Source organism: Mchenga conophoros, linkage group LG14 (genome assembly GCF_057382185.1).
Source record: "Mchenga conophoros isolate Kocher_MC1m ecotype Shallow Benthic linkage group LG14, M_conophoros_male_GT1.1, whole genome shotgun sequence".
Lineage (NCBI taxonomy): Eukaryota > Metazoa > Chordata > Actinopteri > Cichliformes > Cichlidae > Mchenga > Mchenga conophoros.
The window spans coordinates 19,007,071-19,034,441 of record NC_140539.1 but is presented as its reverse complement, the minus strand read 5'-3'; the positions used below and the strand labels follow the sequence as shown (position 1 = coordinate 19,034,441).

The window sequence follows — 27,371 nt, the reverse complement described above, 5'->3', positions numbered from 1 at the left end:
ACCCCCGGCTAGCTATCGAGCTGGTGGGACGTCTCCGAAAACGTTGGAGAACCTTTACAAATATGCGATGTCTTGATAAACTGAGCAGATATTTGAAGTTTACACACCTACATTCTCGCCTGAAAATATTTTGTGACCCAGAAAGAGTAATAACAGTAATATTAAAACAAAGTAGCTGCTGCCATTGTTGGAAACTGGAAATGGCTATGAATTCTGGGATAGGTTGAGCCACGAAAGATACACCCAACCCATCCTTCAAATCTGGTGAAAAGGAGGACGCATTTGTCGGCCGCATCTGGGGAAATCTAGCCACATAGAAAATATTACTTCAATATTACTTCAAGTTATTTCTGATAAACGTTCTTTTGACCATGACTGTATGTGACCCGGAGTGAGTCAACACAAGATGTTTACTTCATCAGAGTAGACTGATACCTACTAGCGTGGATTAAAGATAATCTGTACTATCATTCATGTCATGGAAGACCCAGGTGATTACCCTCGCTTTTCAGCCAATCGAGAGTAGCCCAGAACTGCCCCCAAGATAGTGGGATGGGCCTTAAACAAACTCAGGAAATCAGGAAAGTGTTTAGTGAGGTCAGAAATGAAGTGATAAGTCAGTGTCACTAATAATAGTTAATATTTTGCAATTAGAGGTGGTGCCCTGCTGGCAGTGGGGGTCCTAGCCTGTTTGGTGCCCTGGGCGAACACTCCCTCTTGCCCCCCCCCCCCCCCCCCCCCCCACACACACACACACACACACACACACAAAGACACACAAAACATATTACGGACTGTACATTAACATAAAACTGTTGTACACACACACACACACACACACACATGAAGAGAGAGAGAGTATGCATAGTATGCAAACGGCTACCAAACAGCCATCATAATTCGTCATACAATGAGAACAGGACAAATCAACAATTGACAATGACTAATTAATATTAAAATCTGTAACATAATGTATTGTTTGGAGTTTAGTCTGTTACTGTTGCTATTTTTTACCATTTCTTCTTGGAGCAACTGTAACTCACATAATTTCCTTAGGGATTAATAAAGTATTCTGATTCTGATTGTTTCAGGATGACCTGCTATTATCCAGTGACACATCTGCTTACCTGCATCTTTTGCTCGTTTCTCCTCCTCTTCTTTTCTATTTGTTCTAAACTGAGCACCTGATGGCTTTGAACTTTTCTTGTCCATCTTCCATTGGTTTTAATTTTGCACTCCAGTATGAACACAAATCCCCCAACTCGAGGATCACCACAACATAACCTAATAGACCTACACCTAGTTCACAGATTCACTTTGTCTAAGGTGTATTTCTGAGATTTCACACAACCCAGGATTCAAATCATGAATACATAATGGGATTGGATTTACATCATTATGAATGAAATGTGCTCTATTTGGAAGAAGCAGGCCCCCCTCCCCTTTCGACGGCTTGTGTGAGACTTTAAATCATCAAACTGTAAATTTTAAATTGTTATTGATCCCTTTACCCCTAGTCCTAAAGTGTATATTTATTTTCTTACTCTTCTTATATATATTGTTTGTTTACTTGCACTGCTGTAACTGGAGCCTCGTCGTCTCGTCTCTCTATATACTAGACTGTATGTAGCGGAGATGACAATAAAGTTTACTTTGACTTCAGAAGCAAGCAGGCGCACCGAGGGCTCTCGCGCTCACTTTTCGCGTGTAGAATTTCGAAAAAACATCGGCGCAAATTATAAGTCTGTATTATAATGTCTGGTGTTTTCGTGTTTGTTGGTTTGTTTTTATTTTGTTTTATTTTGCGAGTTGGTTATTAGATGCTGCTCCAGCCAGCCAGAGAATCCCCCGCCGCCCCGCCCTCTCCTCTCTGCGCCGCAAGCAGCAGGCACACCTCGCAAACGGAAGGTGCCCTTACTCCCAGCAAATGGACGATAGAACCGATCGGTGCCTGTACCATTCCCAGTATGCGCTAGCTGACGTCGGGGCAGCATGAGTACGAGCATTTTTTTTTTTTGCTGATGCCCACCACGATGCCGCCCCGGGCAACCGCCCGTGTCGCCCGTATCACCCGTATCTAAAACCGCTACTGCCTGCTGGTGAACCAAAAGAATGTAGTTGTCACAGGCTGGGTCTCTGACCAAGCATTTTGTGTTTTATTTTGTAATTTTTGAAGTTTTCATGTTAGTTTGGTTATAAGTTTGTGTTGTTCTTATTTAGGGGTTAGTGGCGGTTTAGGTTAGTGATTATTTATCATATGTCTCATTGGTTTCTGTGTTTGGTTCCTTGTCTAGTCTGTCATGTGTGTTAGGCCTGTTAAGCTTGTGTTGTCGTGTCTAAGTCTGCATGTTTCCTGTTTTATTTTGAAAAGGGTCTTGTGTTCTGTGTTCATGTGGTTAGCTTTCCTCTTTCCTGTGCATCATTATGTTTATCCTAGTCAGCTGTTTCCTCATGTGTCTCCACTTCCCCTGATCGCCTCATGTGTCAAGAGAGAGAGAGAGAAGCCGCTGCGTGTGCATGCGCCGCCATGGAAAGCTAATTTAGTGTGTATTTAAGTCCTCTGTTTTCTGAATGTCATTGTCAGGTCGTCTGTTATCCTCACCATTGTCTTAGTCATAGAGCATCATAGTGTTTGTTTCTTAGAGTTTTTTTTTTTTTTAGTTTACTTAGGGTACCATGTTTAACTCCTGCCATCATCCAAATAAAGGATCGCTTTTTGTTTAAACCTGCAACTCCTCGTCCACATCTGCTTTTGGGTCCTGTTTCAAAAAACACACCGGCGCACCCCGACATGACAGTAGTTTTAAGTCAGTTCTTCAATTCATTTGTGTTATATACAATTTCTAGTTTTAACTTTAAGGTTGTAAAAGTCTGGCTGAAGATTCTGTTCCATGGGGATACTGACTGATGTCGACAAGGCTGTTAAAAAAAGTCTTCTGTAGCATGCTCCCTGGGATAGTTCCTCAAAGCATGTTGCTTGGGTTGCCTGGTTGACAAGTCTCTGCAACGCTGCATGTAAGTCTCAGATAGCGCCTCTGACCGATTTAAAATCTACTGCTCTTATGTTTGGAGGAAAATTGAAAAAGAAAAAGCAAAACTGTGTCATTGTCCAAATACTTATGGGCCTAATCTAATATCTATATTTTCTACTATTTGAGCTAAACAGAAGCCATTCCACATTGCCAAAATGCAGTCTTGCATGATCCCTCGACCATGTACAACACAAGCCCAGCCTTTCTCACCCTCTGAAAATCTAATCTCCCTTTCCTCTTCTTCTTCTCCCTACATGACTGCACTGATTATTACCTTCCCATATGGAGAATATTACTCTAGTATGCCATCTGTACTATGCTATCATCCTATCATCCCCTTGAGCGTGTGACTGAGTGTGTGTTTGTGTGAGGATTAGAGCCTGTGGGAAAATGAGCAAAAAGAGTAGCATGCATGTGCATGTTTATAGTTGTGTGAATGAGCATGATGGAGAGGGAATTTAAGTGCCCATTAGGTTGTGCCAATAATGCATCTGTGTACAACCTGTTTTCAGAAAGTTTAGACACTGTTTAAATGCAAACAAGAATAAAATACAATTAATTTACAGTTGATTAAAATTATACACACAACATGACAATTTTGTATCTGTACAAACTGATTAAAGGAATAATAAAAATGTCCTTTTTAAATTGGTTTAAACTTTTTAGGGTTTTTAGGGTTAAGATCCTTTGCACTCTGTTTATTTCTTCCTTGAACAGGATTGTGATGACACAGTGCAGCAATTCTCACATAGAGCTGATTATTATAGTAGTTGTTCTTTTTCTGTGTATATGCTGTCACGATTCTTTCACTGCTTTCACATGCTGTCATCATTGTTAATTAATGCATACAAGATGACTGATCAGGAATCCTCGTTCAGCCTGTGTAGCCTCTCTATCATCTCCTCTCCACTCATCAGCAGCGTTGGGGTTGTAACTCAACAAAAGTGAGGTACTACACGCCACACTGTTCTTCCTGTAGAAAGTAATTTGTTTAACTACTCTTTACATTACATTAACCTCAATCCCACATACCAAAATCCCCATCCTAATGAAAACATAAATACAATTTAAGTGTAAACATATCAAACCAGTTATAAGATCCTTCGGAGGGGTGGCTAATGAAATTATACTGCAGAAAAATAGGTAGTAGAAATAAAGGTACAAGCTTTGTACCTTTACTACCTTTACTTGTTAAAGATCGGGCTCTGGCTGTTGGGCTCGAGTCAGCACACACTCAGCTTCAACATCACTCTGGGTTCTTGCTAGCTTATGCAAACTTTGTGTTAGCAGAAAGGTTTGTGCAGATGTTTGCAAAGAGCCAATTTTGTCTTGTTCTATGCCGTTGTTTCTTTCCTGGTTACAGTTTGCACTTTAGCCTTGTGCTCTTGTTTTTCCTTGCAATAGGAATAAAACTAATCTTTATTTCACCACCACTCAGAAACTGTAGGCCTCAACTGGTATTCCTCTTTCCTGCACGATCTAGAATTGCCTGATTTTAGTGCAAGTGCTGGGAAGAAAAAAGGCAAGTTTTTGTGTTTTTTTTTTTTTTCTTATGTTGAGATAATTTGTGACGTAAGTAACTAACTGCAATGAATTTACCAAATTTAGTTCAGTAATAAGTTACATTATTGCATTTTTTTAAAAGTAGTATAATTAATGTAACACTTTTAAAAATAATGCATTATAGTTCTGATCTTTAGAAATAAACACATTCCCAACATAAAACTTTCTGATATATTTTTCTGTTGTTGTTTTGAAGAACCAGCTCAGCTTTGACACTCCAGGCTCTCATACAGTTTTAATGGTAGTCCTATAAGTAGAATTGCAAACTGCACTTTGTTCTCCCAGTCAGGGGCATCAGAATTTAATGTTTCTCTCTGTTAAGCATGTTTAATGCATATGTATGCGCTTGTACGGATTGCTATAACTGGAGATGGATGGATGGATGGATGGATGGATGAACACGGATGGATCTTATTTATATTCTAGGTATTCACAGACACAGCCTTTACACGGCTCAATAAATGTGGAACACACAGCAAAAGGTCCCCTTCAGAAAGGAGTAACAGCCGCGGATCATCAAGGCAGTTTGTGATCGTGTTTAGTAAGTACCCTCTGATGACTCGTCCAACTAAAAGGGACCCAGATGGGAAGGCTTTGACCTTTGTTGAACTTTTTCTGCATTGCCAAAAGGTAATGTGAACGCTCATCTAGTTTTCATTTCCCAAGTCAGTTGCTCTCTAAATGGAGTTAGGACTGAGAATGTGTCACTGCTATCATAACACAGACTGAACATGTCACACACGGAGATTGAAAATTTCATTTCTATATATATTAATCTAATATATATTCTATTATATTTGACTACAGATAAGGAGGCTGGAGCCCACTCTACCTATACTAGTCATTTGAATTGGCATCCAGTCATGCTTTATTGTTCTATTCATTGGCTTTACAATGAAAAGAAACACAGTAGATTTTTGATAAAATTAAAAAAAATATGTCACTGCTACATGGTTCATATTTCTTTTATTAGCATTTTAATGAGGCTCAGTGGGGGAAATGTGGATGCCACTACTTCTAATATACATCTAATTCTACATAAACATTTTCATACAGACAATTAAAGTCACTTTTTTTAAGGTACAATCTATCTAACAACCGCTTGTTAGGCGAGAGTGCAGTAAGGCAACAGCAACTGAAATAACCACTTGTTATATCTAATGCATGAAGAAGAGCATGTCTGAGCACACTTGTCAGTTCTTGAAGATGGTGTGAGGACTATTTTCTTGTCACACTTTAGGCGCCATAATACCAAATGAGCATTGTTTATACTGTAGCGTCCCTCGACAGAAGACACAGACGATCAGCGTTCCAGTTACCGTTGTTTATTCAGAAGAGTAACACGGGCTACTGTGGGCCGTAGCCAACGCCAAAAAAACAGCGAAAAAGTGCGCTCTCCAGCAACAGCACAACCCCCGACACTCTCCTTCTCTTCCGCCCCACACACACACTTTCTCTAACCCCCACCCCACGAAAACTCTCAGCCAACCACACACCTGCTCTCCTCCAGACTCTCTGTCATTGGTAGCTGATCTGATTGACAGGCCAACCGGCCTCTAGACTACTGCACATTCAAGGACACTCAGTAAATCACAATGCTGCGGGTGTGGTCCAACTATGCCATAAGTAACTGGCAATTCTGAACACAAAACACTGATAACACAACAGTCAACTAACTTGTAACCCAGTCCGTTACATTACCCCGACCCCTCAAAGTCCCTCGCCCACGAGGGCGGATAAAGTCTCTCAGATGGCCCGGTGGTCTATGGTGCCTCCTTGGGCGAAGGTGCCCGGAGGGAGGTGGGGGAGGGGCCACGTCCAAAGTGGCTGTGGGCCCAGGGCTCACAGGGCTCACAGTAGGGGCTGTCACAATGGTGGTGGCAGAGTCTGTATGGGTGGAGTCCATGTCCGTCAGCGGCCCACCCTGTTGTGCCAGTGAAGTGGCCGCACCCCGATAGGGAGCCAGTCTGTCCCGGTGCAGGGCGACTCTCCGGCCCCTTGGGGGCAGTTGTACCCTATACACCACTTCCCCCAGACGTTCCAGAACCCTACAGGGTCCAACCCAGTCACTGTTCAGCTTAGGGCATCTGCCCTTTTTCCTCTGGGGGTTGTACACCCAGACCAGTTCCCCCACCTTAAAATGTCGGCCTCTGGAATGGACGTCGTAGTTCCTCTTCTGCCGCCCCCCCGCACTTATCAGTTTCCTCCTAGCAAAGTCATGAGCAGACTCCATGCGATCCTGGAGCTTCCTCGCATAGTCAGGACCTGGTTGGTCCCCATCAGCATCGGGGGGTCGGCCCATCATCATCTCCGCTGGAGTCCTGATCTCCCTGGCCAACATCAAAAGGGCAGGGGAGCACGAAGTGGAGTCTTGGATCGCCGAACGATATGCCATGAGGACCAGGGGAACATGACTGTCCCAGTCACGTTGGTGTTTAGCCATCACTAGCGCCAGTTGCTCTGCCAGTGTACGGTTAAATCTCTCAATGAGTCCATCACTCTGTGGGTGGAGGGGTGTTGTACGGGTCTTATGGGAGCCTAGTTTCTCGCACATGGCACACACGGGACTCAAAGTTCCTGCCCTGGTCCGTGTGGATTACTTCAGGCACCCCAAATCTGCTGAACATCCCCTCCACCAGAGCATCCACAATTGTCTCGGCCTCTTGGTCAGGTAAACTGTGTGCCTCTGGCCACTTTGTGAAATAGTCCATAGCTGTGAGGATATAGCGGTTTCCCCTTTCTCTGCGGGGAAAAGGACCCAGGATGTCCATCCCCACCCTCTCCATAGGGTACCCTGAAGGAAACTGTTGCAGTTGGGCATGGGATTTGGCTGTGGGTCCCTTCCGTGCTGTACAGCTGTCACAGCGGCGGCAAAAGTCCTCTACATCCCGTCTATGTCGGGCCCAATAGAACCCCTGCCGGAGGCGGCGGATTGTTTTGGTGACACCAAAGTGGCCAGACCCTGGGGCCCCATGCACTGCGCGAAGCACCATCTCCTGCAGGGCCCGCGGGACAACCAACTGCCACCTCATCTTGCCCGTAGCCAGTTCCTTCCAGCCCCTTTGTAGCACTCCATCGTGCCGCCGCAAGGCATTAAACATGGACCAGAGTCCCTTTGTGGTCTGTGACAACATGGCGATTTCCTCCCATTGGGGTTGTCGTTGTTCCTCAATCCACCCAAGCACTGGCTTGATGTCAGCATCCTCCTCCTGTTGACGTCTCCACTCCGTTGCATCCACAGCAACCAGCCTCTGACTGGATGGCCGTTCCTCCACCCCCGTCACAGCACACTTTACATCGGGCACCAATTGGTCCTCCTCCTGAGCTTCCTTCCTCTCACAGTAGTGGCATCCGTCCTGGGCACAGGGTCTGCGGGAAAGCGCATCTGCGTTTCTGTGCTGGGCCCCAGGTTTGTGCATGACCTCAAAATCATAAGCCTGCAGCTCCTCAATCCAGCGCGCTAGCTGCCCCTCTGGCTCCTTAAAAGACATGAGCCACTGCAAGGCAGCATGGTCAGTTCTGACCGTAAAGTGGAGGCCCCCGAGGTAGTACTTAAAGTGGCGTATGGCACATACCACTGCCAGCAGCTCCCGCCTTGTGACACAATAGCGGCGCTCAGCTTTGTTAAAGGCCTGACTATGGTATGCCACCACTTTCTCCCCGCCGGGTGTCACCTGGGCTAGCACTGCACCAGATCCGACACTGCTGGCATCTGTGTCAAGGACAAAGGGCAGAGTGGGGTCAGGCGGAGAGAGCACTGGGGCCCCCACTAGGGCTTGCTGCAGTGAGGTGAAAACTACCTGGCAGCCTGCTGTCCACTGGAAGGTCACACCCTTTTGGAGCAGGTGGAACAGTGGCGCGGCTATGCAGGAGAAACCCCTTACAAACCGTCTGTAGTACGACGCCAAGCCCAGGAAGCTCTTTAACTCCTGCACAGATTTTGGGGTGGGCCAGTCCTTAACAGCTTGGGTCTTATCATCCATGGTGCTGACCCCCCCGGCCCCCAGTCGGTGGCCCAGGAACGCAACCTCACGTCGCATTAAGCAGCATTTCTTTGGGTTGAGTTTTAGCCCTGCTGCCAATACCCTCTCCAGGACCCGTCTGAGGGCCCCGAGGGCAGCGTGGAAAGAAGCACCATGGACCAAAATGTCGTCCAGGTAAACCACGCATTCTACGCGGGGAATTCCAGTGAGCACATTATCCATGAGTCTCTCAAACGTGGCAGGGGCATTGCAGAGGCTGAAAGGAAGAACTTTAAATTGCCATAAGCCTCCGCTGGTAATAAATGCAGTCTTTGGTCTGGCGTCTGGTGCGAGGGGTACCTGCCAGTACCCGCTGTGTAGGTCTAGGGAGGAGAACCATGAGGATCCCGCCACAGTGTCAAGGGTCTCATCTATACGTGGTAGAGGATATGGGTCCTTCTTTGTCACCTTATTCAAAGGCCGGAAATCTACGCAGAACCTCCAGTCATCCTTCACTTTCTTTGGAACCATAACAACCGGGGAGGCCCAGGGGCTGGTGGATGGTTCAATGAGTCCAGCACGCTGCATCTCTTGCAGATCCCTCTCCGCTGCAGCCTGTCTGGCCAGGGGGAGGCGTCTAGGCCTCATCCGAATGGGCTGTGCATCTCCAGTATCGCTGCGGTGGCCTGGTCGGCTCATTCATGGGTTTAGCAGCCCCAGCACACAGTAACTCTCTCTCTGTAGCCAACTCCAGGGCCTCCTGAAGGGATTTAGGGTGAGCTAACAGTGTCTGGATCCTCAGCTCATCTGGAAGCAGGATCTGGAGGAAGTGGTCACAAGCTAATTCGCCCTGGATGGTGGGGGCATGTGGGCATAGGTGCGGTGGACCAGCCCTTCAATGTCATTAGCTAGGTCCCTAATGGATTCTCCTGGTCGGTGGCGGCAGCTGCACAGTTCGGAGCGCAGCAGGCTCGGAGCAGAGCAAGAACCAAACCGCCTCTTCAGAGCCCCAACCAAAGCATCATAATCCCCCCTGTCCTCTGGGCTCAAAAGCAGCAAGCTAGACAGGGCATCGCCAGTAAGGCACATAGCTAGCTGCAGGGATTTCTCTTCAGCAGACCACCCACCAGCCCTGGCCAACAGTTCAAATTGTGCATGAAAAGCTTCCCAGTCAGCCTTGCCATCATACCTGGGGGTCTTCATGGAAGCGTGGAAAGTGTCTCTATGCGTCGGTATGTCTTTCTCCACACCCCCAGCCGCTGCAGAAGTCCCCAAATAGCTCTTTCGGCCACTCGAACGGTGAGAGGATGCAAAGCCGGCTTCTCTCGCCAAATCCGCTGTCGTTTGCCTCACCCGCTCTCTGTGCTCCGCGAACCTCTGGTCCCCAGCAGAGTAGTCATGTCCGTGAACTTCCGCTGTAGGTTCTCGCTTGATCTTGGAGTAATCCATCGGAAGCATTCCGCAAAGTCCCGCAAAAATCTCCAGCGTCCACAGCCAATGCCGTGAGTCGGGGTGGCACGATCGCAGATAACTCCGGAGGCGAAAGCTTTGCTTTAACTTCTGACACCAGTGTAGCATCCCTCGACAGAAGACACAGATGATCAGCGTTCCAGTTACCATTGTTTATTCAGAAAAGTAACACGGGCTACTGTGGGCCGTAGCCAACGCCAAAAAAACAGCGAAAAAGTGCGCTCTCCAGCAACAGCACAACCCCGACACTCTCCTTCTCTTCCGCCCCACACACACACTTTCTCTAACCCCCACCCCACGAACACTCTCAGCCAACCACACACCTGCTCTCCTCCAGACTCTCTGTCATTGGTAGCTGATCTGATTGACAGGCCAACCGGCCTCTAGACTACTGCACATTCAAGGACACTCAGTAAATCACAATGCTGCGGGTGTGGTCCAACTATGCCATAAGTAACTGGCAATTCTGAACACAAAACACTGATAACACAACAGTCAACTAACTTGTAACCCAGTCCGTTACAATACACCACACACGACTTGAGTATTACCAGTCCTTCCTGCCAATTCCTGAGTATTGATCTTTCACTTTATGATCACGGTGAGTCCATCTTCTGATTGGTTATTCCTGTGGGATAATGGTGCATGCCACAAAGCTTAGAATATGACAATGAGTTCACTGTCTCCACAGTCACCAGATCTCTTTTGGATTACAACAGACATTTTTAAAACTGATGATAATCACAGCTGTAAGCACAAGCGCTGGTAAAGATGTTCTGCTATTACACAAGATAGTAATACCACAGTGCCACAAACTGCAACACCAATTTAAAAAAATGCACCTACAATCTCAAAAGAAGCTTTGAAGCTTTGATATAATTAGACATTTTATCAGGACTGTCTGGGTTCGTACAAATTGCTAAGTTAGCCTTGTGGTCCCGAGCAATGTTCCCTCTAAGCTGCGCACGTGCACAATTGCGCACTGCTGGCACGGTCTCTGCGCACAGAAAATCTGCGTTGCGCACAAAAAAAAAAACTAACCTGAATTGAAATTAAAATGAATACTTTAACAATTCTGTTTTGCAGTGTTAGTCAGTAAGTGACTGGCTGCTCCCGTATGGGATTAGAACGATCCCACTTTATCCCATAGTCCAGCCAATAATGCGATTCACATTCGTATATGCAGCCAATCAACGTCGTTGACAGGCTATGACAGCGCCCTTTTGTGCCGACACCGGTGTTTTAGCTAGCAAAGTGGTGTGGCTGAGGTGGAGTGAAGCCACGTTAATGACAATGTGTACAACCATTGGAGATGTGAGCAGGACAGACGGAACAATACCAGTTTTTAAATTGTGTTGATAGGCCACGTGAAACCAGAGTTGTGATTTTAAAAAAATGCAATGTTTGGTTTCCTTCCTGAATACTATGTTGTTTATATTTACTGCGGGAAGAAACAGTAAAAACGGCGTTTTATAAGAAAAAAGGCTCGAAAGCGCTCTCCGCCTGTGAGCAAAAACAAGCCCCCACCCCCCTCTCTCTTTCCTATTCGTCCAAAAAAGTACCATGTCAACCAATCAAAAAATGATATGGCAACATGGCATCTAGTTGTTAAGTAACGGGGGGAAATTTTAGGAGTGACGGCGGTGTTTTGAGATGTGAGAGATTTGAGACGTTTAGCGCAAATCTTGTGTAGTTAGTGTGTAGTGTAGTCAATAGTTTTGTTGTGTGTGTCAGAACAGTGAGGCGACTGCTGAATGTTACAGGTGTTACAGGAGTGATACATCTCCTGTTGTCAGGCCTGCAGGTATCAGGCTGTTGTTCTCCTTTATCTCATAGTGGACAGAAATTATTTTTTGGAGTGGCACAAATAATCTGTGTGGCATCAAATTTGATGCAGAACAGCTGATTGTTCTGTAAATAGTTTGAAATGTTTATTTAAAAATGCCTTGGCTGCATTTAAAAAAAATAGCTGCAAAAAACTTTGTTGTTTGCCAAACTGAGCTACTTTTTTGAGGAGTAACTATATAATTATTTGCCCAACATTGATCATTATATACTATATTTTGCAGAGCTTTATATATATAAAAAAAAAGAAAAGAAAAAGAAAGTTGTGTTTTCGAAATTGGAGTTCAAGTCATTTTTACTTCCAATAGTGTTAACATACTACACAGGCCAATGGCTAGATTTTTTTTTTACATTTTCATTGTAAGTGGGCTAAAGCAGTTTAAAAGTAGTCTAACATAAATGTAAATGCTGTAATTTGATTATTTTAATAAACCATGTAACTTGGATGGATGCTGGCGTGACCACAGTGCACACGTCTGATGTCGCTCACAGTTGTCCACGGGATCGCTCAGGGAGGGAACATTGGTCCCGAGTGATAAGATTTAAATAAATATGGGATTGAAACTTGGGGGGGGGGGGGGGGGGAACACACTCCTGTAGTTTAACCTATTACATAACACATCATGTACAAATAGCCCCACCAAAGGTGACTAGATGTTGAATTATACAGAAGAATTACACCAAAGTTAAAGTGCAAGTCTTCGGTCTGCAAAGTAACAACTAACTATAGCTGTGTGTGGTGAAGAGCCTTCAAAACAATAATTACAAATACATTCATTTGCCTTGAGTTTTGCATTGATTTTCCTTTACTGGTGCTACCTTATCCATCCTTATTTATTGATAAGGTGTTTTTCAATTCTCAGCTGGTCAATATGCTGATGTGATGTGTTTGGACATTTCCAAGGCATTAAATTCTAGTGGTTCAGACGTCGCACTCTTTTTCTAATATGCTCACAAGCTGGCACACATGCACAATGTGACACATTCTGGAGCATTAAAACCACAAATACAAGCACCACAAGAGCCTACAACTGTGTTTCACTTGGTTTTGCTTTGACATGTTTCTTTATGATTAGAAAAGAAAAACTCCAAAGGAACCTCCGTATGAGGCTGTGAGTTTTGCCATGTGGTGCTGTGCCTAACTTCTGCTGCATGAGTAAAAGTGTCAGAAGTCTGCCTTTGGTTCAGCCAGGAAAATCCTGCTGGGCTCCAACCAGGGTGAAAAAAAGAAACACCAGTATCGAAGACGCGCAGTACACACACAGACGAGTTTGTATTGATGACACAGGGGTTTTCTTTATGTTTTTGTAATTGTGAAAAGAAGAAGGCAGACACACAGAGTGTTCCGGCGTAAAAATAGAAGCAGGGGAGTGTCCATCCATCACTGTGACTGTCTGAAGGGCCAGATCGATTGCGCGTGTGTGTCTGCATGTTATTTGATGCACTCCACTACCTCAGACAGAAGAGAGCCAGAATGTGAGTGGGCAAACTGTGATGTGACTTTTGAAACACAGGCACACATCTTGCCAGGCCTCTCTCTCTCTCACACTCACACACACACACACACACACACACACACACACACACACACACACACACACACACACACACACACACACACACAGGTTAGATGACTTGCTTTTACCCAATTGCAAAGTGTGTCTGTATATGTGTGTTTATGTGTGCACAAGAGTTCCTGTCCCTGTGATAATCAGCAGAAAGCGCATAATTCATTGTTTTCCTGTATTTCCATGAGAGGCTTTTTCTCTCCTCATATCAGTCCAACTACTGCTCTGATCTGTTTAATAGCTTTTTTCACATCCTATTTTGTCTCTTCCTATTTGTAAGTGTGATGAATTACCTGCTGGTTACCTTGGAATGTGTTACCCTAGCAGAATACCAAAGAGCCATTAGAGATGAATTGGTTCAAGGCTGACACTGACCTTAAGGTTGGCGTATCCTACAGGCGGAAATGTGGTTTTAACTAACACTGAGAGCAACATGCATGTTTTTTTTCTCCTTCCTTTTTTTTGCACATGCACAAGCACACTCAGCTACACACACGCATTAGGTTTCACCATTTACAGTGAGAGTGGGAATAATTTAGGAGTACAAATAGTTCGGCTTAAATAACGCAACGGCAAATGCACTTTTTTGTGTGTTTTTGTGTGCTTCTGTGAATGTTAGTGCATGCGTGCAGATAACACCTTGGTGTGTATGTGTGCGAGTGTGCGTCTGTGCACGCGTGTGTAAAGGTCATGTCTCTCATCTCTAAGTGAGCTTCAGTGAGAAGAGCTGAGTGGCAGCACTCATCAATATTAACTAATGCCCTTCCTTTCATCCACAACATAAATCCATGGAAACAAACTCACACACGTGGGCCTCAGGAAGGTCTTGCTGTTTGTATGTGCGTGTGTGTGATATATAAAATAAATACTTTACATATCACTGTATTTACAGTAAAACAGTGCTATACGAAATAAACCGTTTGACGAGCTATTGCAGGTTTACTGAGTTTCCAGGTTCCACTTTGTGGCAGGTGACAGATGATGTGAAAACGTAGGTGTAGGTTCAGTGTGGGCTTTAGCAGCGAAGGTGTCAGCTTGAGTTTAGATAAACACACTACAGACACATCACAGGTTTTGTCCGACACCAAAAGCCTTTTAACAGCTAATGAGTAATGAGGGAGAGTAATGACAGACAGAGGATGGCGCGAGAGAGAAATAGAAAGTGAGAGAGGAAAAAAATAGCAAGTGTAAATGCGAGGTGAAACCATGTCTTACTGAAAATGGGAAAAAGGGAAAAGGAAAGATGAGGAAAAACATTAAAAAGGCAACAGACACGCACTGTGTTTATGTTTGTAATTAGGTCCGAGTATGTAAACGGACTCTCGTGATGGAGGAAAAGCAAAGCGAGGGGAATTTAAGGAAGAGCACAAAGTCGACAAATGGAAATCCTTTGATCAGAACACAAAAACAACAGCAGTAAAGCCGAGAAAGTGAAGAACAACAGAAAGACGTCACAGACAATTACTGTGAACACGTCTCCATTCAGTATAAACACCCCTGTGTTTTGCTAAGGCGACGCGTAACACTTAAAATCCTCTGTCATCTCTTCTCCAGCTTTTCATCTTCCAAACGCCAGAGCGTGAAAAACAAACAGAGAGGAAACAGACTTTTTTTTTTCTGTTTACAGCACAGCTATCATGCCTACTGGGAAAATAGAGATCTTAATGAAACACATTAGACAGATAGAGGCAGTTGAGGCACTGTGTGAGTGCATACGAGTGTGTAGGTGTGGGTCAGCGTGTGTGTTTAAGAGACAGAGTCGGCCTTTCATCCAGGAGAAGTCAGATTACCTGGAGGGAACATTGCTATTCACTGAGACATACTGCATGGTCTAATAATATTATTCACTCTTCATTACTACCGGGGCTTGAACAAAACGGCAAGAGAATACAGTGCTGACCCGCAAATCACATCCACCAAAAAAAACAGAAAAAAAAAGAAAAAACCTCCATCCACCCGATTGATGTTCTCTGCCTAACCACAGTTAATTGAAATATTTTTTCTCATTGTTGCTTTCACATCACTTGTCTGAACAAGACAAGAACAAAAAAACAACAACAACACTGCAGTATGTTGTGGGAGGATTTAACTTAACGGTTCATTGTTGGTAGTCTGCAAAACCTGCAACACGAATGTGGCACAGTGTCTCATCTCGCCTCAAGGTACAGCAGACCCACAAAAAAGAATTTCATTAATATGGGTTCCAGTGCAGCTTTAGCATCAGTCTGACTCCTTAAAAGTGGATACATTGTCCCTTTTTCACTTTTATACCAAAATGTTTTTATATGTCAGACTGGGAATATATTGTTTCTATATATTATCCAAACCACCTCTTTCTTTCTTACACAGATACACAAGCGTTATCACCATTTTGGAATTTCCTGAGAGGCATTTTTAGACAACAGTGATATGTACAAATATTAAGATCCATCCATCCATCCATCATCAATTAACAGAACAGTGGTGGGACACCTGGCACCCCTGTTGTTGATGCATACACTGGTGTATGAGTGTGTGAACGTTAGCTTAAAAGAGGCGGGGTACACAATCTATCACAGGGCTAACAGAAAGAGACTGACAACCATTTATACCCACACCTGAAGCTAGCTTAGGATAATCAATTTAGCCTAATGCACGCATGCCGCTAACCACCACACGACTATGCCACTCCCGATTCTTTTTTGAAACATTTTAAATGAAAAAAATACTCCAAACATCCCGTCCGTCACAGCCTTAACTATCTCTGAAGGAGACAGAATCTACTGCCATTAGAAATCCTCTCACTGGGAAGATGCCAGGTCTTCCTAACAGTGGACTTTTTAATGAAAGAATTGAAATACACTGAGAGTGCATGTTTTATTGTACCACAAAATAAAATCAGATTATCTGAGGCAGTGCGCTGAATCATTGCAACATACTGCGTGATTTAATAATATTGCTTACATTTTGGTAATCACTGAAGAGGCTGTAGTAAAACAAAGCAACCGAGCAATTCTTCAGGGAGCACTTACAGTGATCCACAGGAGCCCCGCACCCTACACATAGGCGGCTGTTCAGCAGTTGACCATCAGTGGTTATTTTACAAAAAAGAAATGGGGGGAAAATATGAAAGTCAATACTGTGGTAAGATAGCCAACCACAGATGGTCATGTGCATGTGAACCTAGCGGTCAAGAGAAGTCAAAATGAAATAAATGAGATTTATATCCACACTGTACGTGAGCGCATTTTCAATGACTGAAAACACTGAATCACAAATGTTAACATGGGCAGTAACTTTTATTTTTTAAATTTTTCAATTGTTTGTTGCTCATGTGAAGCCTAAATGCACTAAAATACATCAATGAATAACTTTAAAGTAAGTGCGATTCACTAATACACAGTTATGACATGCAGTCTCCACGCTACAAAACTGTTTTTAATGCACTGTGAGGGAGAGCTGACTCTCATGTTCATGTTCAGTTTGGATTCCCTGTAGTTTTATTCATTACTTACATTTTCCCAAACCATCAATTTTATCACATTCAACCTTTCAGCGTCACCGCTCTTGTCCAGTGATCTATGTATCCACATTCTCCAAGCCCTTAGCCGTTGTTCTTTAAAATCGTTCTGACCTGTCACTCTTCCTATTAAAGCTGTCTATCGTGCCTCCCACCACCTCATCTCGGTTTTCCAGGGTGTTGCACTCAAAGTCTCCCTCAGCCTCCCACTTATGTCTAGTCTCTAGGCACCCTGGGGCGCAGTCAAACTATCTTCATCTGGGATTTACCTTAATGATTCATTGGAGTCTATCTGCCAAAAATGCTTTTTTACTTTCACTTTTTTCTCTTTTGCAAACAATCTCTTCTTACTGAAATTCATTTATAATTTGACTTAAAACACACTGAATGCTCACTGAACTCCTCCTGTTTTATGTCAGTGTATCGGGCACATCAACTTGCAACAGTGAACACCACAGCTGCTCACACTAGTGAGCGCCAAAATTTTTTGACCTCGCTGTGCTCCGTGCACAGCTGACTGCTCAAAGGTCAACTGAGTGAAACGTAGTCTGTTTAGATCGCATCATCACTGATACACATAGTGATTATAACACACTGTGTTACAGCCGTGATTTATATCAAATATCCGTTCATTTCATTTTTTTTCTTTTTGAGTCACAGCAGCTTTTAGTAAACTCATCGATACTGATGTTGAGCAAAATTTAAGAGGATTTGTGTAAACATGATAATTGAAAACCAGTGTTTTTCAATCAGCAATTACATTCAATATGTAATTACATTGGTTGGTCCAAGTCAGGTGCACTCAGAGAAGTTTGTACTTTGCACTCTACAATTTCACCTCAGCATCAAACTTGTGTGCAAACACTAGTATCTCTTTCAAATGGACTCAAACTGTTTGTGAAGGATTAGGATCTTCAGCTAAAGCTCAACCTTCTGGAAGCAGAAGACTTCATTTCAAAGTCAAAAGGCACTGTGTTAGATTTGGAACAACACCAGGCTATGCATTCCTCCTCCAGGGTTGAGACAGCCAATGCTGATTCTAATGTTAAGGTCTTGTAGTGTCTCAGAGAGAACATTCAAAGGAAACACCCTGAACTGTGTGGTATGTGAAACTGGTCCAGCAGTTCATAAGAACATGATCTTGAAAGCTTCATTAATGTATCATCACAATTCTAGGAACAAAAACTAATATTAACGCAGGACAAAATAGGAACACATAAAACATTTCAAATGTATATGGCTCACCAAATTAAAGGGACGCTTTTTAAACAGAGAGTAGTATCAAGCCAATTAAATGTGTGGGATATTGATCTGGTTGGTTAAATGACAGAGGGGGTTGTTAACCCTAACTAACCCTAACCCAACTCCTCCAGGATGGACACACAGACCTCTACAGGCTAGGCAATGTCATCCTGACTGCCATTACTGTAGGTGTCATCTGATACTACCAGGTTTCACCTCAGACTATCCAGAAGCGCAGGGCTTCCCTGGTCCAGATTTGGGAGATCACCATTTGTCGTCTCATTAGGAGTATGTCCTTAAATTGCCAGGCATACATACAAGCATGTGGTGGCCGTATTGTACAATTTTGTATGATTAAAATGAATCGCTGCAATGAAATTTGAGCGAAATGGACAAACTTCCTGCATAATATTTTCACTTTGATTTTTGTATTTGAATTGAGCCCCATGTAGGTTAATAATTTTCATTTCATATCAATAATGTGGCATCCTTTTTTTTCCAAATACAATACCCAGTCTATATCACTAAAGACATCCAGGATGACTCCTGGCATTTTGGGGATGTGGAATGTCAGCACAATTAGAATAATTCATGACAAGTAACATGAATAAATGTAGGTTTGTTGCAAATTCAATCTCCTTGCTTTTCCAGGGCGTTTTAGATATAATTTCAGTGTACTTCCTCCAGTGCGGTCATTATGAAGACATATAACCATGCAAAACATCATAAATAAAAAAGATCGTACAGTGCCATTACTGAGCCACTCAAATCATCTACAAGATGACAGAGCCTTTTAATGAAGGAATTGAGTGAGGTAAAGGCACAGAGTAATGCTGTATACGAGTGGAAAGGTTGGCAAAATCAATGTGTGTCAAGAAGACTGTGTAAAAATTTGTATTTATGTGTGTGTGAGAGTGGGTGGTGTTGAGTTGTAGCCATCTGTTCCAGGAATCTATTTAATCAAAGCTCCAAGCCTGGATATGCAGAGAAAATTTAAACACTGATGAACTCTTTTGAAGTGTGTGGCTACATGTGTGCACACACAGAGCTCATTGTCGTCCGTGCATCAACACCATTTCAATCACTACCTAAATTGGTGCAGCGTATCAGTCATTTTCTTGTCAATAAGAAAGGATCGGGCGTGTTTCCAGAAACACGTTGGAAACAAGCCCCTTAAAAACAGCAGCGCTAAGAGCTGTTGACAGAAATGATATCAGCCAACCTGAGCTAACTGGAACCCTGGCACACTCGCAATCATTTTAAAGCTACCCGTCACTTGCTGTTGCCTGTTCACCTGTACATTTCTATGACAGATTTGCATTCATAGCATCCTATTCTTTCATTTACTTTGACATGAAATATTCCCCCTGCAAAAAAGTTACATGCAGGCAACATCGTGTTTTTTTTAAGTGGAAGACTTCTGTAATCTACAACTGCGGTATTTCTGTTTATTTATTCATACAGAGCAGGAACTGTGCCGAGCAGAAGGTTTGCAACAGAGAAGGTTTTGCAAGAAATCTAGTACTGAAAAGGCGACAACTCTTTTTTTCAACACTTTTTTTTTCAGGGAAAATCTTTGACAATCAGAAAATAACATCTTGTACCAAACAAGCAGTAAAAATCCAGACCATACTGCCCACACCAGCCAAATCTAGATCCACTCATACCCCTATGGGGATGGGTCACATTCGACGCATTCGATGGGAATTGTCTCTTCTAGAGCAGGAGTGCCCAAGCTGATAAGGTACAAAGGGTCACTGAACAGTTTGATGAGTATAAAGATGATGTAAATCATGTGCTACAGCTTTCAAAGTCACCCAATGTCGAACCAGCTGAAAAGCTGAGAGTTTTCTATTGACTTATTAGACAGCCCACTCCACCACGTCATCAAAATTCAAAATAAGACAACATACTTTGGAAGATTGGTGTTTTATCACTCCATCAAAGGTCCAGAAGCTCAGTGAACCAATGTCACTGCACTTTGAAGCTTCCATCTGACTGAGGCCCTTCATGTTGGGTTTTTACTTTAATTTGTTACCCATCTGTAGGTCTACTGTTTTGCTTGTCACTGCACACTGCTGGTTATCCATATCCACGGTGATGCAAACACCCAATGAGTTCAGTGTATCAGTAATGTTTTGTTACACTGTGTCATTTATTCTAAAAGTGGGAAGCACAACTAGCAACAGAGCTAAGATTGAACAAATGTGAAGTGTAAGCAGTTTATGATATTTTATCATTATCTATATACGAGACTGTGTCCATATACTTATTAGATGTGTGAAGGCTGTTTTTTTTGTGTGATGCATAGGTAGAAAATTCTTAATTGAGAAGACTAATTGTCACCACATCTCTGAGCTGATTAATTTAGGAACAAAGCAAGACGGACACATCAAGGAGAGTCTGACTCCAACAGTTTGACTCAGGCAGGCTGCAGAGATAATCATGTGCAGCCAGCATGTAAACGCAATCTGTGGCAGTCAGTTATTGATTTGTGAATAACTGACTATAGGGACAATCTATATTAACTTAAGGTGGCAAATGAGGTCATGCATCGCAGCGATAATCAACCAACCACACCACACAGAACTGCACATCCTGCCTAATCATCTTTACAGCTGTGCAGTAATGAATAGAATAGAAAGCAATAGAATAGAATAGAATCTCACTTACACCCAAACACTCATCATTATGTTTTTAAGCTTTGATGCCACAAACAAAGCATAACCACCTATTGTTACAAATCGTTTCCTCTCAATTTCTTCCGTCTCTGCCTCTAATGCACCTTATCACTTTCTGACTATCTTCATCGCACTCTGTCTCAGTGGATTGTTTTGGTTTTCACAGCACACACACTATCACGCACCTTAGTGGTGCAAAGGTTTGTAGACGCACACGTACACAAATCAAGCACATGGATTAGCATGATCAAACCCTTGAAAAGAGATGGAGCTCTTCGCCCAGTGGAGTAGTGTGGTTCTCTACTGGGACACATTAATACAAACATCAATACACACAGCTTTAACAAAGTAAGACACAGAGTCACATCCTACACAGATATATGTGCTGATATAGACAGAAATACAAAGATTGATGGCAGATGAGGATATACGGATGTGTGACACTGCTATGAGAAAATGGTTTGTACTCCTGGGTGACCAGGAGAAGCGATGGGGACCGAGGATTTTCATGATCCATTCACACTTTCTGAATGCTAGAATAGAGAGGAACTAGCCAAGGTCAGAGGCAGTATTCGCTATTCAAATTCGGAGTGTTGCTCACCACCCGGAGCAAGAGTCAAGGATTAATTTAGTGATCCATTCGCCACGCCTGTGCAGAGGATAGGCGCAGTAAAACGCAATGAAGAGGAAGAGTCTGAGGAGATGGAAAGACAAGGAGGGAAAAGAGGGAGAAGTGGAAACCGGCGAAGGTGAGAGGGAGGGATGGAACAAAAGTGAAAAGAGTGGGCAAGAAAGGGAGAGAGAGAAAAAAGATGCAGAGAGAAAGAAGTGGCTCTGCTTGTTACGCGTAGCCTGTGGAGAGAGCAAGAGAGAGAGGGGAAGAGCCCATGGTTTGCATAGAAGAGCCTCCTCTTGCCAACACCTGTGCGTGTATGTGTGTGTTTGTTTGCACACTTGTAAGAGAACGGTACACATATGATTCACTGAAAATAAACTTGAGCGGTTGTGTTAAGAGCAAGGAAGAAACGGGTCAGTCAGCACAAAAGTGTGGCTTCTTGATGATGGTTCATGAATGTGAATTCCTGAACTGCATCAACAGAATCCAAAGACTGAAACCGAATGATTTTGGAGATTCCCTGAATTTTCAGTTATCACAAGGAATTTGATATTTTCGATTAAGAGTGAATGCTTCTTTAGCCTTTGGATAGCAGAGGTGTGACAAGTATTCAGAGAGAACAAATGTAGGCACAGGGAGAACATGCAAACACAGAAAGACACTAGACACTCTGTGAGATATCTGAGAAAAAAATTATCCACCCTCTCTGAGAATATCATTTAACATACATTAACTATCTATATCTATATCTCTATATCTCTTCATTGGGAAAAAATGCAGCGCTTACATTGAAATATTTAGTCCCAAATCTCCACTTTTTTATGGCACAACAGGGTTTCTGATGGTCACATTTCTAAGTCAGTCAGGCTGATTGATGGCACCTTCATACTCCTCCCCTTACTTTATAAGAAAGCATCAACCTGATGTTTATTCATTGTGCACCATTCCACTCACTCGCTCAGCTTAACAATGGACTGGAACAGATGCAGTGTGTGAAGGAATCTAAGGGTGGGAGGTTGTAGACTATCAATTTTCCAGTGACTGTAGCTGTATTAACTAATCTATTAATTTATGTGGCTCTGTGGTGCAGTGTGTAGAAACAAACTTGGAAATTACATTGTACACTTTTGATTTATGATTAAATATAACTAGAATTTTACTTCAGTTAAATTTTAGCAATTCCCTTTTGGGTGGAGGGTATGGCATCTCGAAATTAATTTTACTCACGTAACAAACATAAAACTATTGTCAGGTGATGCTTTAAACATTTCAGATTCTGAACCATTTATTTGTTCCTGGAAAACAAATTGATATAATATTGTGAAGACAAGCGGTGCATTGTTGTAAAATACTGTATTGATTTCGTACACAGCACCTAGTTAATAACCCTGGTGGTCGATTTGTTAAAGCTTAATGAGATAAGGAGGTAAAACGGTGCAACACAGTCTCTTGAGAATTTCCCTAAAATAGGATGGATGGACTTTAGAACTGAGTTAACGAGGGAACGTGATATGATGATGCCCTTGAGAGGAAAAACACATATTTTGCGAACAATTGGATAAATGATAAATAAATTCTTTCTTCTTAAAGCTTTCACTTTTCTGCTTTATCAAACTCACCCAATGTCTAAATTCAGCTCACCGAGAGTATCAGTGAAGCTTTATCCCCTCTCAAACACTGGCATAAAAGACACTGCACTCAAACATGCAATCACAAAGACTTGTAAACAAGCGCAGGCACACAACTGACTTAAACTGGGGCTTCTAGAAAACAAATAACTAAATGACTATCATACAAAATACACAAGGACATCTCTCAGTCATATGAGTTGAAAACAAGAACAAGAATCACATTGATCTAACATTCCCTAAACTGTTGGTCAAACTGGCGATGTGACACAAATCAGACTAAAGAAGCAGTTATAACAAACAGTTCTGAACTTTGTGGGAAACAACATTAGTTGATTAGTATAAATTCAACCCAGTCTTGATTGCTGCTCAAACGTGTTAAGGGTTTTAAGCGGAAAAACCTAACACATTTGATAGCAATCAAGAATGGGTGAAAAAATGGGTTAAAAAACAGTCTAAGGTGGTAAATGGCCACTGAAATATCAGTTTACCATTCTTCTCTTGGCGATTTCAAAGATGACCATACTTTAATACTGACTTTTGACCTTTGCTGCTTCAGGAAGTGGACGACTTGTCGTAATTGATGGAACCATGAATGGAACCCCCTCAAGCAGACTTGGGTTACACAGTACAACAATGATCTGAAAGGTAAGTCCTCCTCTGAGTGACTCACAAAGAAAATTAAGGTTTTGAAGTAGCCTAGTCAAAGTCCAGACTTAAATCCAGTTTCTTAAATCCAAACCTCATACAGAGGTTATCATCAGTGGCTGGATTTCTCTGTAAAGATTTCCTCCCCAGCAATGTGAAAGACTCATTACCATTTATCATAAACACTTGATTGCAGTCATTGTTGCCAAGGGTGGCGCAACCAGTTATCATTTTATTTTGTTTAATTTTGTGTAATATTAAAATGTTTTTGATGATCTTACACATGTAGATGTGCAAATATGTAAAATAAATAAATAAATAAAAATAGCCAACAAAGAAAAATGTGTTAAAGCTAACGCTATCCAGAGCTTAGAGCCGCAAGCCAGCAGCCTCGGTATGAGCAAAGGATCAAAGCAGTTAAGAAAAAAATAATGGAGCTGAGTGAAAAAGAGAAAAGGGTGGATGTCCTGTAATCTAGTGAAGTTTTAAACATACTGTAAAATGATGTAAGTACCTGACATGTGATTTTTTTTTAAATAAATCTGTTCCATCTTATTTTGTTTGGTAAGGTAAGATTGGTCAGGTAAACTCAAAAGCTCATTTTTGGTATCTCTTTCCAATGGCAGAGCACTTTATTTATACTGTCACTTAAATGCTTTCATTATGCAAATATTATATTGCATTGAGTGGAATTAAATTTTGTGTCCATATGTTGTCACTTACAATTCTTGGAAAGAAAATAGCTTCTGGCAAAAATCGGTATTCCACAGTTGGGGCTCCTCTATGAAAAACCCAGAGAAACCTGCAGCATGTGCAGCAGTTCTGACATATCGCCAACCAGCTGCCCATATAGCCTTGTTAACACTACCTTGCGAGCGCAAACATCGTAAAATCTCTCTCGTAGGCTTCCAGGTCGACAGGGAGTTTGAAGGATTAGATGTCATCCCCTCATGAACAGACAGGGATGGTGAAAGATTAGCTGTCATCTTTCAAAAGATCAGAGAGGACACAAGCACCAACTGTTCCCCTCTGTTCTGAACACAAAGGACCCATATTAAACACTGTCTGCAACAGTTCCCAGACTAATTTTATACTTGTAACAGCCTGCAATATTTTGTGATGGGTTATGTTATCCTTTTACAGATGGGAGTGATGATGTGAATAGAAGAGAATGAAATAAATCAGTCTGGGTAACAACTGCCAACAGAATTAACCACTTGACAGTGCTTCAAAATGCCACACAGCAACGACTTTAGCATTTATCACTGTTTCATTGTCTTGTACAGTGTCTAAAATCAGCACTTTAAAACATCAATTTGAAGAAAAAGACCGCTCGAAGCAAGATATGATACTGTGCGTTTAAAATACGGTTACAGTTTGATCCTTTGAACAACTTCAGGTAGAAAATAAAACAAATATTTATCTAAAATGGTAATGACAGATTAGCTAAAGGGAGCAAAAGGCATGGGGAGAGAGGCATACTGTACGCATTTGTTGTTTAACCAGCTACATAGTTAAGTACTTACATGCATTGGTGACTGCAAAGCTGTTGGCAGTCTCTATGTTGTCCACATGTGGAACCAGGTTAAAGGGAGCTTCCGTAGCATTAGGGCTGGTGTTGTGAAGGAAGATAGCTAGTCGAAAAGCTGTATACTCCTGATCAGTATTCCTAATGAACAATCCACCTAGAAAGAGGGACAAAGAGAGAAGAAGAGAGGCCAAGAAGGTAAGAAACATGATTCAAAAGAAAGGAAGTGAGTTATTGTGAGGCGGAGAGGGGTCGGGTGGGAAAAGTCGCGAAAGACGGAGAGTGACAGGTAGAAGAGTAATGAGGGGAACGAAAGATAAATGGGGAGGGCAGAGAAAAACAGAGGAGGGGAGAAGTGAGGAGATAGCCAAGATCTTCATTAGCTTTGTTATAAAAGGTAATTTGTCTTTTAGCACATTCTCGCTCTCTGTCTCACGCACAAACATGAATACCAACACATTTATGGAGGCTCACACTGCAGACTGCATTGATGAAATCTGAGAAAGACAGAGAGATGGAGAGGAAAGGAGAAGAAAAGAGAAACGACTAAGCTGTCGGGAAAGCCATCAAAGAGATAATGAGTCTGAGAGGACTTAAAAGAAAACAGATCAAAAAGGGTCAGCCAAATAAAGGAGGAGAATATGCCATGAAAAAACACAGAGTAACAGAGAGCAAGCGTTAAAAGTCATTGTTTTTTTTTTTTAAAATGAGAGCTTCCCCTCATGCAGTTCAGTGAAAGAGAATGAGAAGAAGAGGTAGGAAGAAACAGAAAAGGTAGCTGTATTGCATAAAACAGGAAAAAAGGCCAAATTAACAAGAAGATAAAACTTATACAGATATGTAGGAAAAGAACTAGAGAGATAGATGGGACTGACAGGTTACTACCTGTACTAGAAAGGAAAGAAAGAAAAAAATGGGGGAAAAGCTGTTAAAGGTCATGTAATCTTTTCCATACATTCTCAATGGAAAAGATTCTGTTCTTTAACCTTGAAAAAATATGCTACCTGTAATATAACACCAGTAACTTCTAAAATCAACAGAAGAGATCAAAAATGTTATAGATATGCTAGGTATTTGCCTTCAGTGAGATATAAATGGAACAAAATATGAATTAAATAAGTGGGTGAGACAATGTTTGAAAAGCTCTGAGAGTGACCCACCCACTAAAAAGAGGAGCGTAGGGAGACATGAAGTTTTTCACTGCAGTCTAGTGAAAAACTAAGTACACCCCATGATTCAGCACCTTTAGAAGCAAAAACTTCACTTCAAAAACAACTTTATTATAACTTCATCAGTCTCTCACATCATGATAGAGATATTTTGGCCAACTCTTCTTTGCGTTACTAAAATTCATTGAGGTTTGTTCATGCACAGTTCTGTTAATGTTCATCTCAGCATTTCAGTCAGTGTGAGCGCTGAAATTTGACTGTGTCATGCTGACAGCTTGAGTCTTTTCTTTTTCAGCCGTTCTGTTGTAGGTTATTGCTATGCTTGGGATAGTCATCGTCCTGCTGCGTGACTCAATATTAGCTAAGGTTTAGCTGTCGAACAGATGACCTCCCATTTGACTCTAGAACACTTTGGTGTACAGCAGAATTTAAGGACCACTGTGGCTGAAAAACAAGCTCATTGTTCAAAAAGTCTTGTCATTTGTTCAGGTTCAGCTTTGCAAACCTAAGCAATGCTGCCATGTTCTATTTTAAGATAAGATAAGATAAGATAAGATAGAACTTTATTAATCCCTCGGGTGGGTTCCTCTGGGAAATTCGATTTCCAAAAAAGCACAGCACCGACAGAAGTTACAGAGTTATACACACACACATATATATAAATACAGAGACAATATAAATAAAATATACGAAGGGGATAAATAGAATAAATATGAATAAAAATAAAAATACAAGTGAATTGCACATTTCAAGTATTGAGTCTATTGCACTGTTGACTATTTACAAAAGTATTGCACAAAAGGTATTGCACAGTGAGGTGAAGAGGCACTACAGCTTAGTTGTTCCCTCCTTTGTCCTCCTTTGTCCTCCTGTTTCCCCTCCCTCTCCCCTCCAGAGAGGAGTTAAACAGTCTGATGGCG

At 42.4% G+C, this 27,371-nt stretch overlaps 1 protein-coding gene across 6 annotated transcripts in view; it reads right to left on the bottom strand.

Moving 5' to 3' along the window:
* Positions 1-27,371, bottom strand: part of gria4a (glutamate receptor, ionotropic, AMPA 4a) — a 123,259-nt gene that overhangs the window by 88,937 nt on the left and 6,951 nt on the right. For all 6 annotated transcript variants that reach the window (XM_085245692.1, XM_085245694.1, XM_085245695.1 and 3 more), the window contains exon 2: positions 25,281-25,439. In XM_085245692.1, coding sequence (XP_085101818.1) covers positions 25,281-25,439 — 159 coding nt within the window. The remainder of the gene's footprint in view (positions 1-25,280; positions 25,440-27,371) is intronic.